This window comes from Schistocerca nitens, chromosome 4, assembly GCF_023898315.1.
Source record: "Schistocerca nitens isolate TAMUIC-IGC-003100 chromosome 4, iqSchNite1.1, whole genome shotgun sequence".
In the NCBI taxonomy this organism is placed as follows: Eukaryota; Metazoa; Arthropoda; class Insecta; order Orthoptera; family Acrididae; genus Schistocerca; species Schistocerca nitens.
This window is the reverse complement of record NC_064617.1, coordinates 960,077,863-960,102,944: the sequence shown is the minus strand read 5'-3', so window position 1 is coordinate 960,102,944 and position 25,082 is coordinate 960,077,863. Positions and strand designations below refer to the sequence as shown.

The following is a 25,082-nucleotide window of genomic DNA, read 5'->3' as shown; positions in this document are numbered from 1 at the left end:
CACATGTTACATGTTACAATTTACTGTACGATCGTACCTGTTAAAGGAGGTGTTCCACGCGCTGTCCTCGTATTGACAATCAATAATGCGCCCGTCTCTGCAACGAACTATGAATTATCACCCCCAGATCATCTCGTAAAGCTTCACAAAACGACACAATTCACTGCTCATGTTCTTCAACGATATCAACGGGAGTGTGGCAAATTTCTCTTTTAAGGAGACCCCAGACACAAATATCTAGGTTTGGTTTGCAGCTGTGTTACCCATTCCGTGGAGGAAAAGTATCCACCAAATAGGTACAAATTTTCCCCAACTTTATTTGTAGATTAAATAAAGTTCGGGAAGAAATTGTAGACCTTTGGTGGATTCTTTTCCTCTGCTAAATTAAGGGCACGTGATCTTGTAGGCCAATTTCCAGGCTCTGCCCGACCTATCCATCTTGGATCATATGGGAACGTTACCAGTCGTCTTACGTCAGCAGTAAAAGTGCCGGCGCCCCGTCATGCATGACCTAACTCCCAATGTTTCGACAGTTTTCAAGTAATCCTAGAAGCGATACATTATTGCAGTGCCTGTGTTTTTAAGAAGTGTTACCTGCAGAAGTCGTGATTAATAAATCATTTTGACACAGCTGTTGCGGATTTTGATTATTTGAAATGTATCATCATAGCTGCTCTTGCTCCTCATACCAAGTGATTTGTATATTTTCATTACACTATCTATCTGTTAAGCAGCTCTTCCAACTCTTTTGCCGTGTCTGACAAAATTAGTATCGTCGTCAAAGCTCACAGTTTCTATTTCTTCTTCCTGACCTTTAATTCCTTTTCCAAATTGCTCCCTGGTTTCCTTTACTGCTTGCTCAATGAACAGACTGAAAGACATTGGAGACAGCTCACTGTCTCGTCCCACTCCTTTCTCAACCATTGCTTCCCTTTCATTTCATTCAACTCTTGTAATTGCTTCCCTTTCATTTCATTCAACTCTTGTAACTGCTTTCTACTTCCTGCACATCTTGTGTATAACCTTCGCTCCTTGTATTTTATCCCTACTCCATTAAAAATCCTAAAGAGCGTACTGCAGTCAACATCGTCAAACGACTATCGCTATGTGTGTTAAAAGGTGGTCGCAAAACTCGATGGTTCGCTTCGCGTTGTGATGTGTAGTTGGTCACGATTGTTGCTCACTAAGCGGGTGTACATTGAAGTAAAAGGTGATACACGCAACACGTGTGCTCATATCCTGTTACAGGCGACCTCTGCGTACCAACGAGCCGGTACACGACCGTGCCATCCCGTCGCAGGGCGCGGTCTCCGTCATCGCTGCAATCGGGCCACTCAACACGCGCAAAGAAGCAAATGCGCATGCGCCCACGGACAAGACCGCAGGTATTGCACGCTTAGATTTACCTTCGTTTATTCTCTGGTATATAATCGAAGTCCCAACAGTAGGTTTCCAAATCCACAACTCCCGTGGATATACAGGGTGGCGCACGAAATGTGTTACCATTTTGTTTTTGAATATAAACTTTGTTGTCAATGCAATCTGAAAGGAACATATACTACAATGAAGAGCCGTCCATGGAGATTTGTTCTAACTCAGCACATGCTCAATATGGCCATCATTTCGTTTCTTAACTTCCTTCAAACGACCACTGAAGTTAGTGATTACCCTACGGCACATGTCTTCCGTAATTTCACTGCAAGCTTGAAGAATAAGTCTTCTGAGCTCCATTAAATCACGTCGACATTTGGGGAAAATTTTTTCCTTTAGGTACCCCCAAAGAAAAAAGTCACATGGGTTGAGGTCTCGACTATTTGGGGGCCAATTGTCCCTCATTGAAGCGACCTGGAAACCTGAGTGGAATAATCCGCATGTCGAAATGCTCGTGTAAAAACTTCAACACAGTGTTTGCAGTATGTGGCCTTGCTCCATCTTGCATGAACCAATGCGTGTTGAAGGGCAAGGCAGTAGCAAGAAGCTGTAGAATCAAGCTATTGCGAAGCATGCTCAAATAACGCTCGCTGTTCACAGTTTCTTCAAAGAAAAAGGGTCCAATAAACCAGTGACTGGAAATTACTGCCCACGCTCTAATCCTCGGAGCATAATGTTGTCGTTCATGAAGCACTTGTGGGTTTTCAGTTGCCCAAAAGCGTACATTTGGTTTGTTAACCACATCGTCTAAATGAAAATGCGCCTCGTCTGAAAACCAAACGTTGTTGAGAGTTTCTTCCCTATCCTCCGCCCGCTGAACAAACAGTAGTCTCTACTGCTTGTGTTCTTCAGTGAGCTTCTGTGCACAGGTCATCTTGTATGGGTACATATGGAGGTCACTTTTAAGAATGCGCCGGCCGGAGTGGCCGTGCGGTTCTAGGCGCTACAGTCTGAAGCCGAGCGACCGCTACGGTCACAGGTTCGAATCCTGCCTCGGGCATGGATGTGTGTGATGTCCTTAGGTTAGTTAGGTTTAATTAGTTCTAAGTTCTAGGCGACTGATGACCTCAGAAGTTAAGTCGCATAGTGCTCAGAGCCATTTGAACCATTTTTTTAAGAATGCGTTGAACCGAGCGTCTGGATATTACCAGTTGCACTGCTGCCTTTCTACACGATTTCCCGGGACTTCACTGTACAGCAACTCGTACCGCTTCAATATTCTCCGGCGAACAAACAGGCTTAGGCCGAGGTCGCTTCGCTTCCAATACTGTTCCTTCCTGTACAAATTTATCGTACAACCTGTGGATGGTCTTCTTGCAAGGGGCCCATCGTGTGTTAAACTGTTGTAGAAAACGCCTCTGAGTCACAACAAGGCTTTCCGTTTCATGAAAAGGCAACACAATTGCCGATCGTTGCTGAGTCGTCAGTCTTCCATTGTCAGCCATTGTTGCTTACTAGCCTCCTAGCGGCAGTATCGTGAATTACACGTCATTTCGTAATTCATTTGTTTTTCCAAGCTCTGTTGGTACTGCTGTAGAGATCCCAGCGGGATATCTAATGTGCGTCGTAAATTGTGAAAGAAAGTATTGGTAACACATTTCGTGCGCCACCCTGTACTTATCGGCAGGCCGTTGTGACCGAGCGGTTCTAGGCACTTCAGTCCGGAACCACGAGGCTGCTACGGTCCGAGGTTCGAATCGTGCCTCGGGCATGGATGTGTGTGATGTCCTTAGGTTAGTTAGGTTTAAGTAGTTCTAAGTATAGGGGACTGATGACCTCAGATGTTAAGTCCCATAGTGCTCAGCGCCATTTGAACCTTTTTTTCGCTCCAAACACCCTGCTAATGACTGCTGAGGCAGCCTCGTAATTCTTATTGTGCCGACAATGCTGTGTCAGAATTACAAAATTACTTTTGACTCATATTGTCTTTCACACAATTTCAATTTGTTGCCGGTAGTGAGACAGGTTCATTGCAAGCCACACTTCAGGGATCCTCACAATTATTAGTTCTGTTTCCATGAAAATCATGTTATACTATGTTGATATAACTGGGTTTACATGGGGATAGAAGGGCTAAAACATACAAACACAAAAATTACTTATAATACCAAAATACAAATTGAACAGAATTTTATTTATACCGGGTGATCAAAAAGTGAGTATAAATTTGAAAACTTTATAATGTGCTAATTACATTACATTTCACGCAAAACCAAATATTTGAATAATTTTCAAACAATCTGTCAGTGAACAAGGCGCTAAAAAATATCATACGAAGGGAGCAAGGGAAATTAAGTGACTAACAACAGAAGTGAATGAAATACATACCTACCTACAGACTTCAACATTCGTTTGTCCTTGTTCACTTCATCCTTTTGATACAATTTCTGTCGCTGTCTGTAGGCACTCTCCTTTTCCTGTAATAGTTTTGCTCGAAGTGCAGCGATCTGCAATTTCTGACACTTCACACGTTTTTGTAAGACACGAATAACTGCACTTAATCTAACCACTTCATCGTCAAAGCAGGTCTGTGTTGACGATTCACACGAATCTGGCACTGATACATGGAGAGCTGAACTGGCTGCCTCTGTGTCATACGACTGTTTCAGAGCTTTAAATGGATTGTCGAATTTTTGTGGCCGTTTCCTCTTCAGCGTCAGTTTAGGTGGCTTATTTGGGATGTCAAACAGTGTGAGTACTGCATTCCACACGAGTTTATTATTGTTGCATTCATGGACTGGTTTTGTTCGAAATGTAGCGAACAAAACCTAATATTATTATACAGGTAAAATGGGTCTTTTTTCATAAGCGCTACTCGTCTGCTATTAACTAGCCTAAAACGAAAGATTAATCATTAATACACATGTAGTTTGCAAAGTGAATCCTGACGATACAGTTTAGTAACATGATGGTACCGGTATATACCTCTCAGGATCCTTACGAAACCTAAAAAAGACAGCTGTGGTGTCTTCTTCCTGTTGTTGCTGCAATTTATTGCGCTTCAAACGCTCCCGCTTGTATAAACCATTGTAGAAATGAAAACAAACAACCACTATTCGCTTTCATGATCGCGCCGAACTCACAGTTCAACTTACTGACCGCTTGGGGCGCTGCTGGCGAGGTGAGCTACAAAATAGAGGCGAAGTGTCGCGACTGTTATGTTAGACTGTGGTAATACTAATCTGTGCATTGTTTATGAAATTTCCCTCGAAAGAACGTCAGTGGCAGCTGTGATAATGATTACTATTGTCTTTGCAGATGACATACGGATTGACTTCAGCAGCCGTGATGATAACGACTGCGTGATATCCCCATCAGATGTGACAGAAGCACCTACTATCAAACCTTGGCCAGTCGAAAAAATCCTGGGAGAAACACAATTCACGGCGCGCATCGGACCCACTGGTGGGAAACGCGGTTACACCCCAATCACAGGTACGGTATATTCAGCAGCTTCATTTGTGCTCTCAGGTGTCTTCTGATAAATCTGCCCACTGGAGGGAAACGCAGTTACACCCCGATCACAGGTATGGTACATTCATCAGCTTCATTTGTGCTCTCAGGTGTCTTCTGATAAATCTGCCCACTGGAGGGAAACGCAGTTACACCCCAATCACAGGTATGGTACATTCATCAGCTTCATTTGTGCTCTCAGGTGTCTTCTGATAAATCTGCCCACTGGAGGGAAACGCGGTTACACCCCAATCACAGGTATGGTACATTCATCAGCTTCATTTGTGCTCTCAGGTGTCTTCTGATAAATCTGCCCACTGGAGGGAAACGCGGTTACACCCCAATCACAGGTATGGTACATTCATCAGCTTCATTTGTGCTCTCAGGTGTCTTCTGATAAATCTGCCCACTGGAGGGAAACGCGGTTACACCCCAATCACAGGTATGGTACATTCATCAGCTTCATTTGTGCTCTCAGGTGTCTTCTGATAAATCTGCCCACTGGAGGGAAACGCAGTTACACCCCAATCACAGGTATTGTACATTCATCAGCTTCATTTGTGCTCTCAGGTGTCTTCTGATAAATCTGCCCACTGGAGGGAAACGCGGTTACACCCCAATCACGGGTATGGTACATTCATCAGCTTCATTTGTGCTCTCAGGTGTCTTCTGATAAATCTGCCCACTGGAGGGAAACACGGTTACACCCCAATCACAGGTATGGTACATTCATCAGCTTCATTTGTGCTCTCAGGTGTCTTCTGATAAATCTGCCCACTGGAGGGAAATGCGGTTACACCCCAATCACAGGTATGGTACATTCATCAGCTTCATTTGTGCTCTCAGGTGTCTTCTGATAAATCTGCCCACTGGAGGGAAACGCAGGTACACCCCAATCACAGGTATGGTACATTCTTCAGCTTCATTTGTGCTCTCAGGTGTCTTCTAATAAATCTGCCCACTGGAGGGAAACGCAGGTACACCCCAATCACAGGTATGGTACATTCATCAGCTTCATTTGTGCTCTCAGGTGTCTTCTGATAAATCTGCCCACTGGAGGGAAACGCGGTTACACCCCAATCACAGGTATGGTACATTCATCAGCTTCATTTGTGCTCTCAGGTGTCTTCTGATAAATCTGCCCACTGGAGGGAAACGCGGTTACACCCCAATCACAGGTATGGTACATTCATCAGCTTCATTTGTGCTCTCAGGTGTCTTCTGATAAATCTGCCCACTGGAGGGAAACGCGGTTACACCCCAATCACAGGTATGGTACATTCATCAGCTTCATTTGTGCTCTCAGGTGTCTTCTGATAAATCTGCCCACTGGAGGGAAACGCGGTTACACCCCAATCACAGGTATGGTACATTCATCAGCTTCATTTGTGCTCTCAGGTGTCTTCTGATAAATCTGCCCACTGGAGGGAAACGCAGTTACACCCCAATCACAGGTATTGTACATTCATCAGCTTCATTTGTGCTCTCAGGTGTCTTCTGATAAATCTGCCCACTGGAGGGAAACGCGGTTACACCCCAATCACAGGTATGGTACATTCATCAGCTTCATTTGTGCTCTCAGGTGTCTTCTGATAAATCTGCCCACTGGAGGGAAACGCAGTTACACCCCAATCACAGGTATTGTACATTCATCAGCTTCATTTGTGCTCTCAGGTGTCTTCTGATAAATCTGCCCACTGGAGGGAAACGCGGTTACACCCCAATCACGGGTATGGTACATTCATCAGCTTCATTTGTGCTCTCAGGTGTCTTCTGATAAATCTGCCCACTGGAGGGAAACACGGTTACACCCCAATCACAGGTATGGTACATTCATCAGCTTCATTTGTGCTCTCAGGTGTCTTCTGATAAATCTGCCCACTGGAGGGAAATGCGGTTACACCCCAATCACAGGTATGGTACATTCATCAGCTTCATTTGTGCTCTCAGGTGTCTTCTGATAAATCTGCCCACTGGAGGGAAACGCAGGTACACCCCAATCACAGGTATGGTACATTCTTCAGCTTCATTTGTGCTCTCAGGTGTCTTCTAATAAATCTGCCCACTGGAGGGAAACGCAGGTACACCCCAATCACAGGTATGGTACATTCATCAGCTTCATTTGTGCTCTCAGGTGTCTTCTGATAAATCTGCCCACTGGAGGGAAATGCGGTTACACCCCAATCACAGGTACGGTACATTCATCAGCTTCATTTGTGCTCTCAGGTGTCTTCTGATAAACCTGCCCACTGGAGGGAAACGCGGTTACACCCCAATCACGGGTATGGTACATTCATCAGCTTCATTTGTGCTCTCAGGTGTCTTCTGATAAATCTGCCCACTGGAGGGAAACACGGTTACACCCCAATCACAGGTATGGTACATTCATCAGCTTCATTTGTGCTCTCAGGTGTCTTCTGATAAATCTGCCCACTGGAGGGAAATGCGGTTACACCCCAATCACAGGTATGGTACATTCATCAGCTTCATTTGTGCTCTCAGGTGTCTTCTGATAAATCTGCCCACTGGAGGGAAACGCAGGTACACCCCAATCACAGGTATGGTACATTCTTCAGCTTCATTTGTGCTCTCAGGTGTCTTCTAATAAATCTGCCCACTGGAGGGAAACGCAGGTACACCCCAATCACAGGTATGGTACATTCATCAGCTTCATTTGTGCTCTCAGGTGTCTTCTGATAAATCTGCCCACTGGAGGGAAATGCGGTTACACCCCAATCACAGGTACGGTACATTCATCAGCTTCATTTGTGCTCTCAGGTGTCTTCTGATAAACCTGCCCACTGGAGGGAAACGCGGTTACACACAAATCACAGGTATGGTACATTCATTTGCTTTATTGGTGCTCTAAGGTGTCTTCTGACAAACTTGCCATTTCATATGAATGTATTCATGTACTAGCTCAGGCACAAAAATAAATTTTGTGAATTCATTTTTTCAAGGATGTTTCTCGGTGATATCTAAATACAGAGATAATAGAAAAAGGAAACTCCCCTTTGATTTTCCACATTATTTCAATAAAAAACGAGATACCTGTCACAACTGATAACATTTTGATAATCTGTTATATGTAGACTGTATGCCTGATAATTAAGCTGCCGTTATATTATGTCTAAAAAATTTCTTCTTAACGGCTGGCAACAGTTAGGAGTCCGAGGGCTCAAACTTAGGTGCTTCCCCATAAGAGCTTTGGTAGCCATTTCTGTATGAATTATCCAAACGGTGTCTATGCCTATAACAACAATGCAGGGCATGCTGCAGGGATCAATACTAAAAACCAAAGACAGCACTGCATCTTTCACGTACAAGCATCCTGGCGCGTGAGGTGAAGAAGTATTAAGAGACAGGTGTCTGTGCGATGCAACGCAGCCCACAGTGCCTGGGTGTGGTTGAACTATTGGTTTGGGAACAAGCATGAGGAACAACATTTCTTAGCCGCGTTGCCAAAGCGAGAATGGAAATAACACCAAGCAGAACGGCATGTAGCATCGTCCGTAGAGGTGGCTGAGGCTGAAGCAGCAGTGAAGGGGGTTGTGTTTGTAGATTCCTCTGATGGCAGTGCTGCAGTAGAGCTGGTAAGAGAGGAGTTACGCCGGCAGCTGCCAGGTGGCATTTGGTCCGCGCGCATGCGCGGAGCCAGTCGTGCGTACTCTGTACCGAGCAATGGAAACTGTTGCACAGGTGTGCCAACCCCTGAGGCCTGAGAGCCCCCCAGGGGGGTATGGGAGAGTGGCAGAATGTTGTAAGCCTGGTCTGCAATGAGCAATCAGGTGGTCCAAAGTGTAGCGTCCAGCATATGATGTGTGTCAATCGTAGTGATGATGCCAGAGCTGTGATGGGGATCTGGAATGCAGTGACTCGTGGCTGATGATGAGGCAGGTAGCTTCCTTTGTAGATCTGGATAGGCTCTCGCATATGGTGGGGTTGGGCAAATTCATATTTGTCCGAAGTGGGAGGCGAAGCCACAATGTCGCAAATCAGGTCCAGTTCATCATGGACGTGACATAGTAAACAAAGGAATTTGAGTTGTCATCAGAGACGCTGTGCAGCTGCGGGATGTGGTCAACTGAGGCAAACCATGTGGTCCTTGCGAAGGGGTGGTAGCTTAGGCCAAAGGATGGGGGAGTCTTGGCGTAACTGTTTGTTGAAAACTGTCGCTCCCTATCCATAGCTCTGCAGCGTAACTGGCCCGGGTGCAGTAGCGGTGTACCAGTTCATGACACTGTCAGTGGCATGCAGCACAGTAGGCACATTTGGCTCAACTGTGGTTGAGAAATCAACGAGTCGGTCATTTGATGGAGTAACGCAAACAGGCGTAGAATGGACCAGCACAGAAGAGTCAACCGTAGTCAGCCGATGTGCAAAACACAACGGAGTACAGTTTCCGGGCCCCTCCCCTACAGGTGCATTAAAATTTTTAAAATCGCCTAACGTCTGTGGAACACATGTGGCAGATGCGGCCAGAACGGCGTGTGCTGTCGGAAACACTCATAAAGCAGATGCTCCTGTCTTGAGTGTCCGGCTCGATTTGTACTGCCACTGACTCGGGTGGAAAGCTCCCACTGGCACTAGGGAAATTTGTAAACATAGTCACTGGGGTTTGAGCACATTGTGTCAGCCATTGTTGAACACTCAGAACTTGTGGAAAGTTCACATTCGATGAAAAAAGTTCACATGCGAAGTTTTGTGCAGGAACAACATTCTGTTGGTACGGAACACTGCCACACGACTGCTGCTTCATGTACAATAACGAAAACTTATTGTTTGTACCTGATGCCGGCACACGTGGTTGTGGGAATGTAGAAGCACTGTCTGTTGAGTACTGCTAGCCTTTGTGTTCAGAAACTGCATCAAACTATTGTGAGCACAAGGTGGATAATTGGAAAACAATGCGAAAGTGTCCATTGGAAAAACTAGTTGGCATATGTGCAGTGTAGCAGGTAGCAAGTGATCCATTGTGTACTGCTCGAAGGAACTAGAGTTCGTTATAGCATTTGAGAATAAATTCGGGGTCACCAGTATGGGTTTAGTGTTGTAGGATTGCCGGATCCAATGATGTACACTATTCCCCATGTAATAAGCACTATTTTATTGGTCTGAAGCATACATACACAGATACACACATCTCTTGATTCTCAGCACACGTGTTTACTGTTTTGCGGGCAACCACAGACTGCTCCCAAAGAGCTTGCAAAACAAATATGTTATAAGCGACTTGCTTGATAGTCACCACAGCCTGTTCTAGGTATAATCAGACAATCTGGGGAAATTACCAAATGGTGTAGGCATCAGTTGCTATTATAGGCAATAATAAAATTAAAAATGTAAAGAGGAAGACGTACAGGGATTGAACTATGGAGACCAGGGCCACATCTGCGTTTCTGGGGAAGATGAAGGGTATAAATTTCAACTCATAAAATATTGCATGATAACTGAGCTTACTGATCAAAACTTCTGGTAATCATAATTGAGGTGTCAAATGTAATTAAGAGATCTGAGAGACCCCTAGAACAGGGAGGTAACAGTCAGACAGCTACTGTCAATACTTCATTACATCACAAATAAAATTTGTCCTATTTGTAACCGTGGCATCAAATGTGATTAAGAGTCCCAAAGAGCTGGGTCATAACAGCCAAATAGCCAGTCAATGCTCCATTATATTACCTAGAAGCAACATGAAAAAAAGCTTATGATAGTAGGAAAAAGGAAGCTACTGAAGCATATCAGGGTTACCTAACTTACCTAACTTAAGCAAATAGGCATATACAGTGAGCAGAAAAATAATCTCACAAGTGCAAAAAAACATCCATAGAACAGCTAGGCTGATACACCTTTGGCAAATGACTGGGCACTAATAAGAATGAAGAAACAGCTAAAGTTTTATAGCAAAAATAAGAAGCAATGATGTCAGAAACAAAGCTAACCAGAAAACTAACAGTAACGATGACAACTTACCCATGAAGAAACTGCCCCATGAACACAAATATGGTCTGTTTACAATACTGTGACGACATGCTGTCATGTCCGCTACTAGACTGCCAAGCAAGTGTCAGGGCCTCATGGAGCCATAGTGAGGAAAGGCTCACTCTTCCAATAAATTCAGTTTCTTACCCTTGTTGGCCATCTGAAGGTTTTTCAAGGTTTTTTAAATCTGTGGGCTGATGGTCCCCTTTTCCCAACACATCATGTCTTCTGGCCACTGGCCCCCAGATTTAGAAAACCTTAAAATCCTTCACCTGGCCAACAAAGGCAAGAAACTGAATCTTTTGGGAGAGTTTGAAATTTTTAAGCCTATCTTTTTCAGATTTCCAAATCTAATGCATGAATAAATCTTCAAAGCATCAAACAAGCATCAAACCTTTTTCGATGTTATGATGTGTATCTTTAAATTATAGTTGCCACCTATATTACTTATTGATTATTGTATTTAAGCCTTAGCCATCAATTAGTTAAGTTTTAGGGCACCACCTCATGAGCCTTTTCTCACTATGGGTCCATGGGGCTCTGGTACTTGCTTGGTGATCTAGTTGCCGGTATGACAGGACATGGTCACAGTGTCATAAACAGACCACATTTGTGTTCATGAGGTGGTTTCTTTGTTGGTAAGTTATCATCATTACAGTTTGTTTTCTGGTTAGTTTTGTTTCTGGCATCACTGCTTCATATTTTTATTATAAAATTTTAGCTTTATTCTTATTAGTGGCCAGTCATTTACCAAAGGCGTATTAGCCCAGACATTATATGGATGTATTTTGCTCTTGCAAGGTTATTTTTTTGCTCACTGAATATGCCTATTTGCATAAGTTGGGTACCCCTAACACTCTTTAGTAGCTCTATTTCCCCCATTGACATAACCTTTTTTTCATGTTGCTTCTGGGTAATGTAATGAAGCAGTGACAGTGGCTATTTGGCTGTTACCTCCCAGTTCTTTGGGACTCTTAATCACATTTGATGCGTCAGTTACAAGTAACAAGAATTTTATTAGTGATGTAATGAAGCATTGGCAGTGACTGTCTGGCTGTTATCTTCCAGTTCTATGGGTCTCTTAATCATGTTTAGCACCTCAATTATAATTAGCAGAAGTTTTTATTGGTAAGCTCAGTTATGGAGCAATATTTTATAAGTTGAAATTTATACGTCTCACCTCCCCCTGAAACACAAATGTGGCCCTGTGCTCCATACTTCAATCCTTGTATGTCTTCCTATTGTTATTTTTATTTTAATAATTTATTATTGTCTTTAATTGCAACTGATGCTTAAACCAGTTTGTAATTTCCTCAGATTGTCTGATGAGGCCTATAACATGTGAAACACATCACATGTGAAGATTACATACAGCTATCTTGAGCAACCAAGACTGTTGTTTTCTATTCTAAAGTGTATATGCCTCCGTATGAGACCTAATTTCTCATGTCATATTTTCATCGTCCTTAAGTGTAATGTGTGCTATCACAGTAGAATTCTTCTGCAGTCATCTTCAAATGCTGGTCCTCTAAATTTCCTAATTAGTGTTCCTTGGAAAGAACTTCAACTCCCTCCCAGGGATATCCATTTGAGTCATAACATCTAAGTATTGTTCAAACCTACTGGTAACAAACCTAGCAGGCTGCCTCTGTCTGAATTTGATGTCTTCCTTTAATCAGATCTGATATGGATCCCAAACAGTCATGCAGAACTCAAGAATGGATTCACCAGCATCCCATACATGCAGTCTCCTTTACAAGTAAACCATGTTTTCCTAAAATTCCCTCAATAAACCAAAGTCCACCATTCGCCTTCCCGCCAAGGTCCTCATATAATCATTCCATTTCACATCACTCTGCAATGCTTATGCTCATATATTTAAATGATGTCATACAGGACACTACTAATACTGTATCTGAACTTCAGGGGTTTGGTTTTCCTGTTCATTTCCATTAATGTACATTTCTCCACATTTGGAGCTTTCTGCCATTCATCACATCAACCAGAAATTTTGTCTAAGTCATCTCGTATCCTTCTACAGTCTCTCAACTTTGACACTTTACCATACACCATGGCATCATCAGCAAACAGCAGAAGATTGCTGTCCACCCTGCCCACCAAATCGTTTATGTATACAGTGAACATCAGTGGTCCTATCACACTTCCCTGGCACATTCCTGATGATCCCTTGTCTCTTGTGAACACTCGCCATCAAGGACAACATACTGGGTTCTATAACTTAAAAAATATTTGAGCCACTCACATAACTGTGAACCTTTCCCATATGCTCATATGTTTGTTAACAGCTTGCAATGGGGCACTGTGTCAAGTACTTCCCAGAAATCTAGAAATAAGGAAACTGCCCTTCATTCCTGGTCCACAATATATCATGTGAGAAAAGGGCAAGCTGTTTTTTGCATGAGTGGTGCTCCTAATACCATGCTGATATGTGGACATAAGCTTCTTGGTCTCAAGAAAATTTATTACACTCAAAGTGAGAATATGTTCAAGGATAATGAACAAGACATTGGGAAATTGTAGCTATTGTACATTGACTCTAGTCTCATTTTGATAGATTGTAAACCTGATTTAAAAATTAATGAAATTCATGAACACCATATTGCCAGGAACACAGATTATCAATGAAACTTCTTGGCAGATTAAAACTGTGTGCCGGACCCTAGACTTGAGCTCAGGACTGTTGCCTTTTGTGGGCAAGTGCTCTACCAACTGGTGGAAGTAAAGCTGTGAGGACGGGGCATGAGTCGTGCTTGGGTAGCTCAGTTGGTAGAGCACTTGCCCAGGAAAGGCAAAGGTCCCGAGTTCAAGTCTCGGTCTGGCACATAGTTTTAATCTGCCAGGAAGTTTCATATCAGTGCACACTCCACTGTAGAGTGAAAACCTCATTCTGGACAGATTATCAAAGTTATTAGTCAGCAATAATTAAAAAACAAACAAAAGATGAAAAACAATAAACTACTGTGATAAAAGATGTCACCAAAGAAAAAACACATTTATTCCCATCACCCCCACAAGCTCTCAAGATGTCCATACGTGAACTCTGAAAACCTCCCAGCCTGACCAAAACCTGCTGCCCAAAGTTCACAAAGACAGCGTGGACAACACAGGCTCAGACTCAGGACTGCTGACATCACAGGAGTTGCTGTAATTGGAGGAGCAGATGGACATGGCGACACCTCCATAAGAGAGGGCATGTAGTCCTCCCTCTATTTCTGGTTCCAATAAGTACACTTTTTGAGGGTGGGTGGGATGTATATGGGGTGGTCAACCTCGGCAAGCGGAAGCGCTTCTGCCTCGTCCTCTCCAACATCAGGTGGCACCAAATCACCTGCTCAATCACTGCTACCAGTCTCTTTCTTCTCTGTCACATTCTGCTCCAGCAGGAAAAGCCTTTCTATGTGAGCGAGATTACGAAGAAGTAGATGGGCCCATAACCTACCACACACTCATTCCAATCAGTCCCTTAGAGAGATCATACAGTTAACAGCAAATTAAGTTCATGTGTACCATACTGCCAGGAACAAAGACTACCAAAACTATTTATTCAGTTATTATTACAAAACAGACCAAAAATAAAGAACAACAAACTACTTCCGTAAAATGTGCCAAAACAAGCAAAAAAAGGTATTTACTATGTTTAGGTTGACAAATACCCCTCAAATGTTGTAAAATTTTCTTATTTCACTTGGTATGCAATTAGGTTTCATGCCAATGGTATTACTGATATAATCTGTTGATCTACTGAAGCCCAGAAATCTTATACTGTGTTTTCACAAACATATAGGAGAATAAAAAAAACTTTGTTTATAAAGATACTGCATTTGCAACAACTAAAAAGTTTAGTATTTGCAACAGTAATGTATCATTTGTTTGAAACTTCATGAGAAAGGGAGACTGAAGCATTTTATAACATACAACCACCACGGTTTTCGTGCAAAACGAAGCACAGAAAGTGTAGTAGGACTCAATTAGGGCTATCTAAAGCTTTCGATACGGTCTGCCATGAAATCCTCCTTGATAAGCTGGAAGCAGTAGGTATTAGAAGAAGAGTTAAAATGTGGTTTGAGTCATATCTCAAAAACAGATCTCAGATTATAGAGCTCACCACTGTAAATTCAAATCAAAAAATAAGGTTAGATACAGAAGCAAAAGAAGTTCCTTTAGGAGTACCCCAGGGCAGCATCTTAGGGCCACTAATCTTTCTCATATATGTCAATAATTTACAGTTACAATATGATACACCCAAAATTGTACTATATGCAGATGACACAATTTCGGTGTATGACAAATCCAATTGTAGACAGTTTCATTTTGTATATTCTATATTGTTAATTTCTATGTATTACAAGTCCAATATCATTTGTACGATGACACAGATGCTAAATAAATAAATTTCAACTATAGAAGCATTCATCTGAGAACTGCAACACTCTTCTCAATCAACACTATAGCTCATGATGATGTTTCAATAATTCCCTCATTGTTCCACTTGCTGTCAAATATTTCTTCAAACTATCAAATGCTAACAAAGCAACAATGGTGAGATACATTTATTTCACGGAAGAAAAATCCTCAGATAAACATACCTGTGTTACACTTTGTAAATAATTTTCATATTGCCAAAAGGGCATCAAGAAATCATAATTAAAAGTAACATCTTAATCTCCTTCCCCCCCCCCCCCCCCCACCTATTTTCATACCCTTTTTCTTTCACTCAATTCTACATGCTTCTCAGTTCATCTCTCAATTTTCACCCATAATCATCCGTATGTAACTCATTATTAGTACTTCATCATCAGATGCTCAAAATTACAATACACTGCTGAAACTTTCTGAAAGTTAAAAATGTGTGACAAACCTGCTTTTGCAGCTTCAGTTTTGCCAGCACTTCTCTCCTACCTTCCCTTGCATTGTTACTTTTTAAATCTCACCTCTATCTCATGGCTGTCTGGATACTAGATCCTCTGCAACATTTTCGTATCTCTTATACACATCACGCATCTTTCCCTTCCTTACATTCCATCTCCTTCTCTGTACTGGCAAAGAAAGACATCTGAGACCTTTTCAAAGCTCGAGATTTGACAGCTGATTTCTTTTACTGTATTATTCTTCTCTACTCCAGATGTTCCTGTTTTAACCCTTCTTTATGAAAATATTTTATATCTGTCGCTAACAAAAACTCCAGACTTAATGTTGATACTGAAACTACTCCAGGCTTAATATTCGTGTTGAAACTGGGATAATACTGGGGATAAAATTACAGCATTAGTCAACAAACTTAAATGAATACTAAACCACTTTTGTAGTCTGTTGTCCCATCTCTCAGTAAAAAACAAGTAAATAGTAGTTACTGGTGATTTTACTGTGGATTTATTGAAAAGCTCTGTCAGTGAAAATTATTGAAATCAGCAACACTGTCATTCAGTTTAATGCCTAAGTGAACTTTGCAACTAGGATATGTAAATTCTCTGAGGTTGTTATTGATAATATCTTTGTAGACAAATCTAGGAGAAAAATCTCATCACAAAACCAATAGTCAATGGGCTCTCTGATCACGACATGCAGCATCTTGTGTTAAATGCTGAAACTTGTCAGGAAAAAAAGATAGTAAATCTGAGTATAGGAGGGTAATAAATCAGTCAAAAATTGAGAATTTTTGGTGACTGCTCAAGGACATGAACTGGATAGATATTACAATATGTACAACTCTAATGGGAAATACAAAGCATTCATTAATAAAGTTACTTCCTCTTTTGAAAATTGTCTTCCCCTCAAGATAACACATATTAAACCCAAGTCTAAAAATAACCTAAGGATTACACAAGGAATAAGCTATCACGTGAAACAAACAGGAAACTGTATTTGCTATCTAGGAACAGCTCTGATGTCAGCATTGTAATGCATCACAAAGAATACTGCAAAATATTGAAGCAGGTAATTCAGAAATCAAAGCAGCTTTAGACCACTCATTACAAATGATTTCAGTAAAATGGAAATGACACTCACATCTCCCAAAGAAATAGCATCCATCATAAAATCCTTAAAATCTAAGTATTCTAGTGGTTATAGTAACATATCAGTGAAGTTAATTAAAGATTGCTCATGTGTATTGAGTTCTATCTTAAATTATTTGTGTAATCAATTTCTTATCAGTGGACACTTCCAGACTGTCTAAAATATGCTATATAAAGAGATACCATCAAACTACCAACCACATCTCTTTAAGTATCTGACTGCAAATAATATACTGAGTAAGTCACAGAGTTCTAATATAGAGATAGCTATTTACATATACAGTGAGAGTGTACTTAATTCATTAGATAACAAATTAGAGGCTACTGGCATTTTCTGTGACCTGGCAAAAGCCTTTGACTGTGTGAACCACAGCATATAAGTAAATTAGAATATTATGGCGTTACCAGCAGTGCTGCGAAATGGTTTGAGTCTTATCTAACTAACAGGAAACAAAGGGTGTTGTCTTGAAATATCTGTGCAGTAAGCAGTCACTCTTCAACTATTTGGGAATTAATTACATGTGATGATCCTCAAGGTTCCATCTTGGTTTCATTGCTTTTTCTTCTGTACATTAACGACCTCGCGTCTGTTACAAGCCAGATGCTAAGTTTGTGTCATTTGCAGATGATACGAACATTGCAATAAGTAGTAAGTCAAGTACAGACTTAGAAATGGCTACTAATCAAATTTTAATTAATGTTAATAAATGGTTTAAAGCTAATTCACTGTCATTAAACTTTCAAAAGACCCACCATATGCAGTTCAGAACCTGTAAGAGATTTCCTTCCAACATCTGTATAACATACGAAGATATGCAGATCGAATGATGTCAGATGTAGGAAATATAAATATAAATAACATGCATAGTTTGCTTACTTTTATTCTGTTATGTTGTATGGAGTCTGCTTACTTATTATGTCACGTGGGATCACATTCTGGGGTAGCTCCTCAAACCAAACAAACTTTTTTAGAGTGAAAAAGTGTGTTATAACAATTATTTGTGGTGTAAATTCAATACCATGTAGAAAACTGTTCAAGGGACTTTGTAATTTAACCACTGCTTCTCACTAAATTTATTCCTTAATGAAATATGCTGCAAGTAATGTATTTTTATTTCCATCCAAAAGCTCAATACACAGTATTATTGCTAGGGAATAAGAGCAATCTATGTAAAGACCTGAAAACATTTACATTGTTCCAAAGAGGGTCCAATATTCAGGAACACATATTTTCAATAAATTGCCAGCAACCATTGAAAGCTTGGTCTCAGACAAAGCATAGTTTAAACAGAGTTTAAAATAATTTTTGATAGACAAGTCCTTCTACTCTATAGATGTATATCTCAACAGGGACTGTTAGACCAACTTAAGTAAAAATGTCTGTCACATTTCAGTTTTGACAGCACTTGATCACAACAGTCAAGATTAGGTATTTTTTTATGATAAATTTATTAAAAGTGCATAACTATGTTGCATTCTGACAGTATATTCATTCTGTAAAGATTAGCAGTTCCAGTTTACTGTAATATATTCACCTATTTTAACAATCTCCTGACAAATGATCAGGTAGTCTGTATTATATTCATATGTTTTATGATTTTTATGTTATACTTTCTGACATGTTCTACACCCAAGAGAATCCTCTCGTTTTTGGGTCTATGGAATGAAAACTAAATCTCATCTAAATCTAATATAATATGATTAGTCAAGCGAAGTTGTTCACACATCACGATCTGTGGATCTCATCATGTGATCTTATGTAATTTGTAGAAATTCACCAAATGTAATTGCAGTTTTTTCCCTTGTACTTGTAAGTTAACCTTCATCTTTTCTTAAATAGCAATTAGCTATTCAAACATAATTGTTACTTTCGGAGGGTAACAGATAAAGCATGCTGTATCAATATATTTCCTACATTGCTTTCACAAATAAGCAAAACTGAAGCCAAATATTCAGGCGGTTTATAGAATGAATGACTAGCAACACATATTTCTAACTTAGTTTTAAGTTTTGGGGTTGCCAGTACCCTGTCTAATATTCACAGATATTCTTTTAAATATTTTGGTGCCAGAATTGAATAATTTCACATTGTACAGTAGTTAAGGATATAGAGTTCATATATGAATTAGCCATTTGTATCTTGTGCAGCAGCTAGTAATATCATACAGTTTTTGCCTTTCCTCTAAGACAACCAAATGATTTTTTTATATGAGGTTGATAAGCAGAATTGAGAAGTACTGGACACTGAGACCTATACTGTCTTTAATTTCAGGACATCCTTCATGGGGAATTGCATGGTACATAAATGACCGCCTCATACCAGAAATAACAGTTGAGAGAGGTCAGACATACACCTTTATGGTAGAAGGAGGTACGTACACAAAACAGTTTCCTAATGCTACCAAGACTTAAAAATAACGCCGATTTAGAATTATATGTTTGTATTTTATTTCTAATCACACATATAAGTTTTCTGTATTGCAAATATAATCAAACTGAGTTTTCAAGCAACTATTAGCACATTTGATGTAAGCAAGACTCCATAAAAAACCACAATAAAAACTGTGACCCACTGGAAATGAATTATCACTGCCGCTAAGTAATTTAAGAATAACTGACATTCCAGCCTTAAGATCAATCTCTAACTTCAAACAGCTGTTTTAATTCTATTCTATATTTCTGTAACAATATATCAACAAAATAAAAACAAATTATCATATAACTTCAGTATCCAAAAGTACTTAATGTCACAAATTTTATTGGCGTGAGAAAAACAATTGTAGCATCAGTAAAAGGATGATGGATAATATCAGTACAAAAAGGGACAATTTTCATTGCCAACAATTTCTGGACATATAATTTAGTTTTTTTGTATCATTATAAAACTTGTTATATTTTTCAATGATAAAAGTCTCCCCATCATTATTACTACAGCTCTTGACTGAATTAATACTTTTACTTAGGATAAAATGACAACTTTGCAGTATGCTATTGCTGCTGAGCAGATACATAGTGTGACTCAATACCACACTACCTTTTACTGGAATGTTGATATTGTCAGAGCTTATAAAAACTTCTAGTAATTTTCTGAATATTTCCAAATAGTTTGAAGTTTTGTAAAAATATGTAGAATTATTTAATTTTGTTGTCTGCATATGTCCAATTGTTACGATATTTGATGTGTTTGCAATGCTGCTTGCCTGCATTATTCATTAAGCCCTTAGAGTCTCCCTGATCAAAGTCTTGTAGAATATCTGTAAATTGATTTCTAAGCATTGTGCAAATGATGTTCACTATGCAGAGTTCCAAGTAACGTGGTTTTTTCCCACATTTATGATCAGTACAAAAATTTTGATGACCAGATCAAGTCTCACATCACATTTTTTTATGCAAGTGTCTACCTCCACCTCTCCACTTCACTATACACACTAGCATGAACAACATAATCACTACATGAAGATATACTCCTTCATAGGCATAATATTAACAGAACACAATGGTTGTAGATTACGTAAAACAGTGCACATTTTCAGGTCTTTGAGGCAGTCACTGAGATGATTAAACATCAACTCCATAAAACATGAAATCAGTTCAAATTAAACAACATCCATCATGTCAAAAGAATTAACATACTCACTGTTTGATAAAAGTGCCTCAAATAATCCTTGCATGCATGCTGGCCATATATACACAGTCAAAAGATTTTCTTAGAAATGTAAAATATGAGCTTTGTGAAAAATAAATAGTTGTACAGGTCTCAACATGGTAATAGTGAGCTGCAAATTTTCTACACAGGAGTCAGCAGTGTAGAGAGAGGCTTTGAACTCAAGAATAAATATTAACACAATCCAGATTAGCTGCAGTTTCCAAAGATCTCACATAGGTTTTGCGCAAGTGCTAGCTGGTCTCAGACTGAAAATTCTGGATGATGTCTGACTATTTAAAGACCAATCCGTAAGCATATTGCAGTCATGGGAACTTACTGTTACTCGCTCCTGTGAACGGGAATGCGTTATGCAGATCTTGGTGCCTCTCGCGCCCATCTAGAAAAGATAACCTGAAGATGCCTAAATAAGGCGAAATGCATCGTTGAAAAAAAAAAAAAACTAAAGCTGCAACAAAGACTGTTTTTAACCAATACTGTTAAACACCGGTTTGCTGTTATGCCACGTATGGACTGGAAGAATTTCTAATAATGTATTTAAAGTCCATGCCATATGACTTTCCCCCCTTGAGATAAGGTATCATCTTTGAATATTTACAATAATGAGGTTTTTTTTACAAAAAAACAAATTATTAATTCTAGTAAAAATTTTATTCTTAAAAATTTTGTCAGTGGGTACTTAATGTTGTTAAGCTGCAAACTAAGTGCACTTGTCATGGGTTAGCATTGACTTATAACAGTTTACTTCCTGAGTGAATTAACAAAGCATTACTGCGAAACTTCTCAAAAAATGAAATTTCAAAAATCCGAATTATTTCAGTATGTGATATAAAATTTTCTTTAACAATATTTTGTAATAGTAACAAATAACAATCTCACAAATTTATCTATGATCTGGCGCAATATAAAATTAATTTTGTTACCTTACTACAGCATGTAAACAATATTATGGATGACCCTTAACATACCTGACATCTCACTGTCATGTAAATTCATGCAAACAATGGTATGGGACACAACTTAGCATTGTTTACTTGCTTAAATAAATATTCACATTTACCTGAATTGTGACAACTTTTGTAGTGCATTTGCATCTAGGAACACATTCAGTTGGTTCAGCTGAGTCATAGTTGTCCACATTATCTGCAAAATCATAAAAAATGCCCATTAAAAAAATTTTCCTGGCATGAACACCCTATGCATTACTATTACTGGAAGCTATGTTACTGATATTTACCACTGTATACATGCAAACACCCTAACAAAGTTTGCCATTATCAAGAATCTGACATTAAGAGTTGGGGCTGTCCTCTCTTGGTTTATCATGGCACTATCAACTAATATGAATAAAGCATGTCACTTACCATGCTATGCACACAATAATTCTGTTTCTCATCAACTGCCCATTACTGCTGTTTACAACCAAGGTCTTCAATTAGTGATGTATGTCATCTGTGCATAAGTATCAGATCAATGAAAGTATAATGTCAAGGGTTAGAATTTAATAAGCACAGAGGCAAAAATCTGCAACTGTAAATGTAACTGGTCACAGATTTATATGTTAATTATCAAATAACTTAACCAGTTCCAGATAAATCAAAGTACTTAACTGGGAAGACAGGATCTAAGTCTTTCTAATGGATGGTGTCAGTGTGATCAGGCCTGCCTATGAGCTCTCTTGAAATTTGCTATTGCATGTTACAGTAACTGTAAAGATTAAAAGATAATCTGTGGGCTTAATTTAAAATTATTTGTTCACTGCTTTATAATACAGTGCACCAGCCAAAATGCAGCCCCACTGTGAATGCTGTTCACAAACACAGGATGAGTTGGTTGACATTTGTAACCAGCTAGAAATCATCCTGACTACTGTCAAATGATTGGTAGCTGCTGCAAACTGGTGTATTGGAACAGCTCTCAAGAGTATTGTACATGTGATATCTCAAGTATTATCCTCTCCTGTGGATCCTGTCTCCTCTGCGAAAACTACAGTATCTGTCATTGCTTGTCCACTTGACTGCAAGTGGCATGTCAGTGGTAGAGTTAGATGTCCTGTACAGGGTGGATGGGGACCAGAGAGGACTCAGTGTGTTGTACCGATCCCCCTAACCAAAACGTTTTGAGTTACTGTCTTTCACTGAAACTGAAACTAAGCGAGTGGGATTCACTTCACCTGTTTTTGGGAAAACTGTTTAATCCAGTGCCAGGAAGTGGCAAACACAAAAGCATAGGGACAGGGCGCAACGAACTGCAGATTGTGGCAGTTGGAACAAATGACACTGTTGTCTGGGCTCCGAGGTCATTCTTGGGTCATTCCAGAGACTCGTAAAGAAGGTTGAAAGACCTGCCTTGCAATGGAGTTTCAGCAAAGCTCACAATTTGCACCATTGTCCACAATACTAATCATGATCCTTTGGTTCTGAGTCAACTGGAAGGACTGACCCAGAGACTTCAAAAGCTTTGTGACAGGATAGGTTTCAACTTCCTGGACTTACGCCATAGGACTGAGAACTGTAGGGTCACCCTAAATGGATCAGGTGTGCACTACACATCAGAGGCAAACCCAGAAGACTCAGTGTAAGATTGAAAGAAATGCTTCCCATAGAGGGGAGTATTGAAATCCTAATGATAAACTGCCGAAGCATTCATGACAAAATTCTAGAGTTTGGTGCACTCATGAAAAGCAGAGAATCTCACATAATACTAGGTACAGAAAGCTGGTTGAAACCTGAAATTGATAGCAGTTAGATTTTTGGGGAAAATTTAAGCATGTATCAAAAGGTTAGGCAAAAGGAAAGTGGAGCCAGCGTATCTGTCACAGTAGACAAGAAACTCGGATCCAACGAGGTGGTAATTGAAGCTACATGTGTGACTGTTTGGATGAGACTCAGTGTCAGGGGTGGGCATAAAATGATAATTGGCTCCTTCTATTATCCACCAGACTCATCTCCTGATGAAACCAAATACTTTCGAGAAAACCTCAGTTCATTTGTATGTCAGTTCCCCAATCATATTGTAATCATTGGTGGAGACTTCAGTCATCCAACAATTAATTGCAAAAATTACACTTTTGTTAGTGGTGGATGTGGTAAAGACATCCTGTGAAACTTTATTAAATGCCTTCTCTGAAAACTACCTAGAACAGATAGTTAGCAAACCAACTCATGATGGAAATATATTAGATATAATGGCAATAAACAGACCTGATCTCTTTGAGGATGTCACATTGGAACTGGTATCAATCCCCATGACACAGTTGTGGCAACAATGATTACCAAAGTACAAAGGACAACTAAAACAAGCATACAGTGAACTACACAAAAAATCAAGATATGTACACAGTAGAACAGTCCATGATAAGAAGGAACCTCCATGGTACACACTCACTGTACAGAACCTTCTAAAAAAACAAGGATTACTGTATAATAGGTGTAAAACAAAGTGTAAATGAAACACATTTGGCTATCGAGAGAGCAATGGGTTGGGCCATGAGTGACAACTGTAAAGAATACTGTCAAGTGATCTTTCACACAACCCAAAGAAATTCTGGACATATGAAAAGGCTGTTAGTGGCACCGAAGGCTGTGTCCAGTCCCTAGTGAATGAGACAGAAACTGAAATTGTGGATAGCAAAGCAAATGCTAAAATGCTTACTCCTATCTTCAAATGTTCCTTTATAAAGGAAAACTAAGGAGAACTGTCCCAATTTAATCCTCGCACCACTGAAAAGATGAATGAAATAATTATCAGGATCAGTGGTGTTGAGAAACAGCTGAAGTCATTAAAACTGAACAAAGCTCCAGGGCCTGATGGAATCCCTGACAGATTCTATACTGAATTTGCGGCTTAGTTAACCCTTTTCTAACTATAATCTATTTTTAACAAAAAACTGTGCCCAGTTCTTGGAAAAAGACACAGTTCACACCTATCTACAAGAAGGGTATAGAAGTGATCCACAAAACTATTATCCAATATCCTTGACATTGATTTGTTGTATAATCTTAGAACATTTTCTCAGCCCAAACATAATGAGGTATCTTGAACAGAATGACCTTCTCAAGGTATGTGATGGTCATCCTTCAAGATATCAGCAGGGTGTGGAATTCTCAGGAATCAAGTCAATCATCAAAATGGAAAATGACCCACATTGCACTATGCTTGTGGTGATTGTGTGCATACATAAAACATAGTTGGAGGGGATTTGTAATTTGTCAACAACACTAAGCACTGAAAGAAATAGAATTAGTACACAAATCTGATGATTATTAGTTAGATTGGTCTGAATTCATTTTAATTCAGGTGAAGTAAGTACAAACTTGAGAGCATCAAAGTCCAAAATTCCACATTAGGTTGGAATTGTGCATTTCATTCATAACTGAAGACCATTTTGACAGAAGTATGTCCCAAGGGCAAACTGGTGGATGAACATATTGTACAGTCACTGAGTTTATTTCATTCAAACACGGTTTCATCACATGAAGGAATTAGGTCAGTGCTTTGGTACAAGAAGCAGCAAC

At 39.9% G+C, this 25,082-nt stretch overlaps 1 protein-coding gene across 1 annotated transcript in view; it reads left to right on the top strand.

Moving 5' to 3' along the window:
- The window catches only part of LOC126253641 (protein Skeletor, isoforms B/C), a 749,163-nt gene that overhangs the window by 688,610 nt on the left and 35,471 nt on the right, over nt 1–25,082 (top strand). The window contains exons 9-11 of the mRNA XM_049955137.1: nt 1,249–1,385; nt 4,690–4,866; nt 19,174–19,272. Coding sequence (XP_049811094.1) covers nt 1,249–1,385; nt 4,690–4,866; nt 19,174–19,272 — 413 coding nt within the window. The remainder of the gene's footprint in view (nt 1–1,248; nt 1,386–4,689; nt 4,867–19,173; nt 19,273–25,082) is intronic.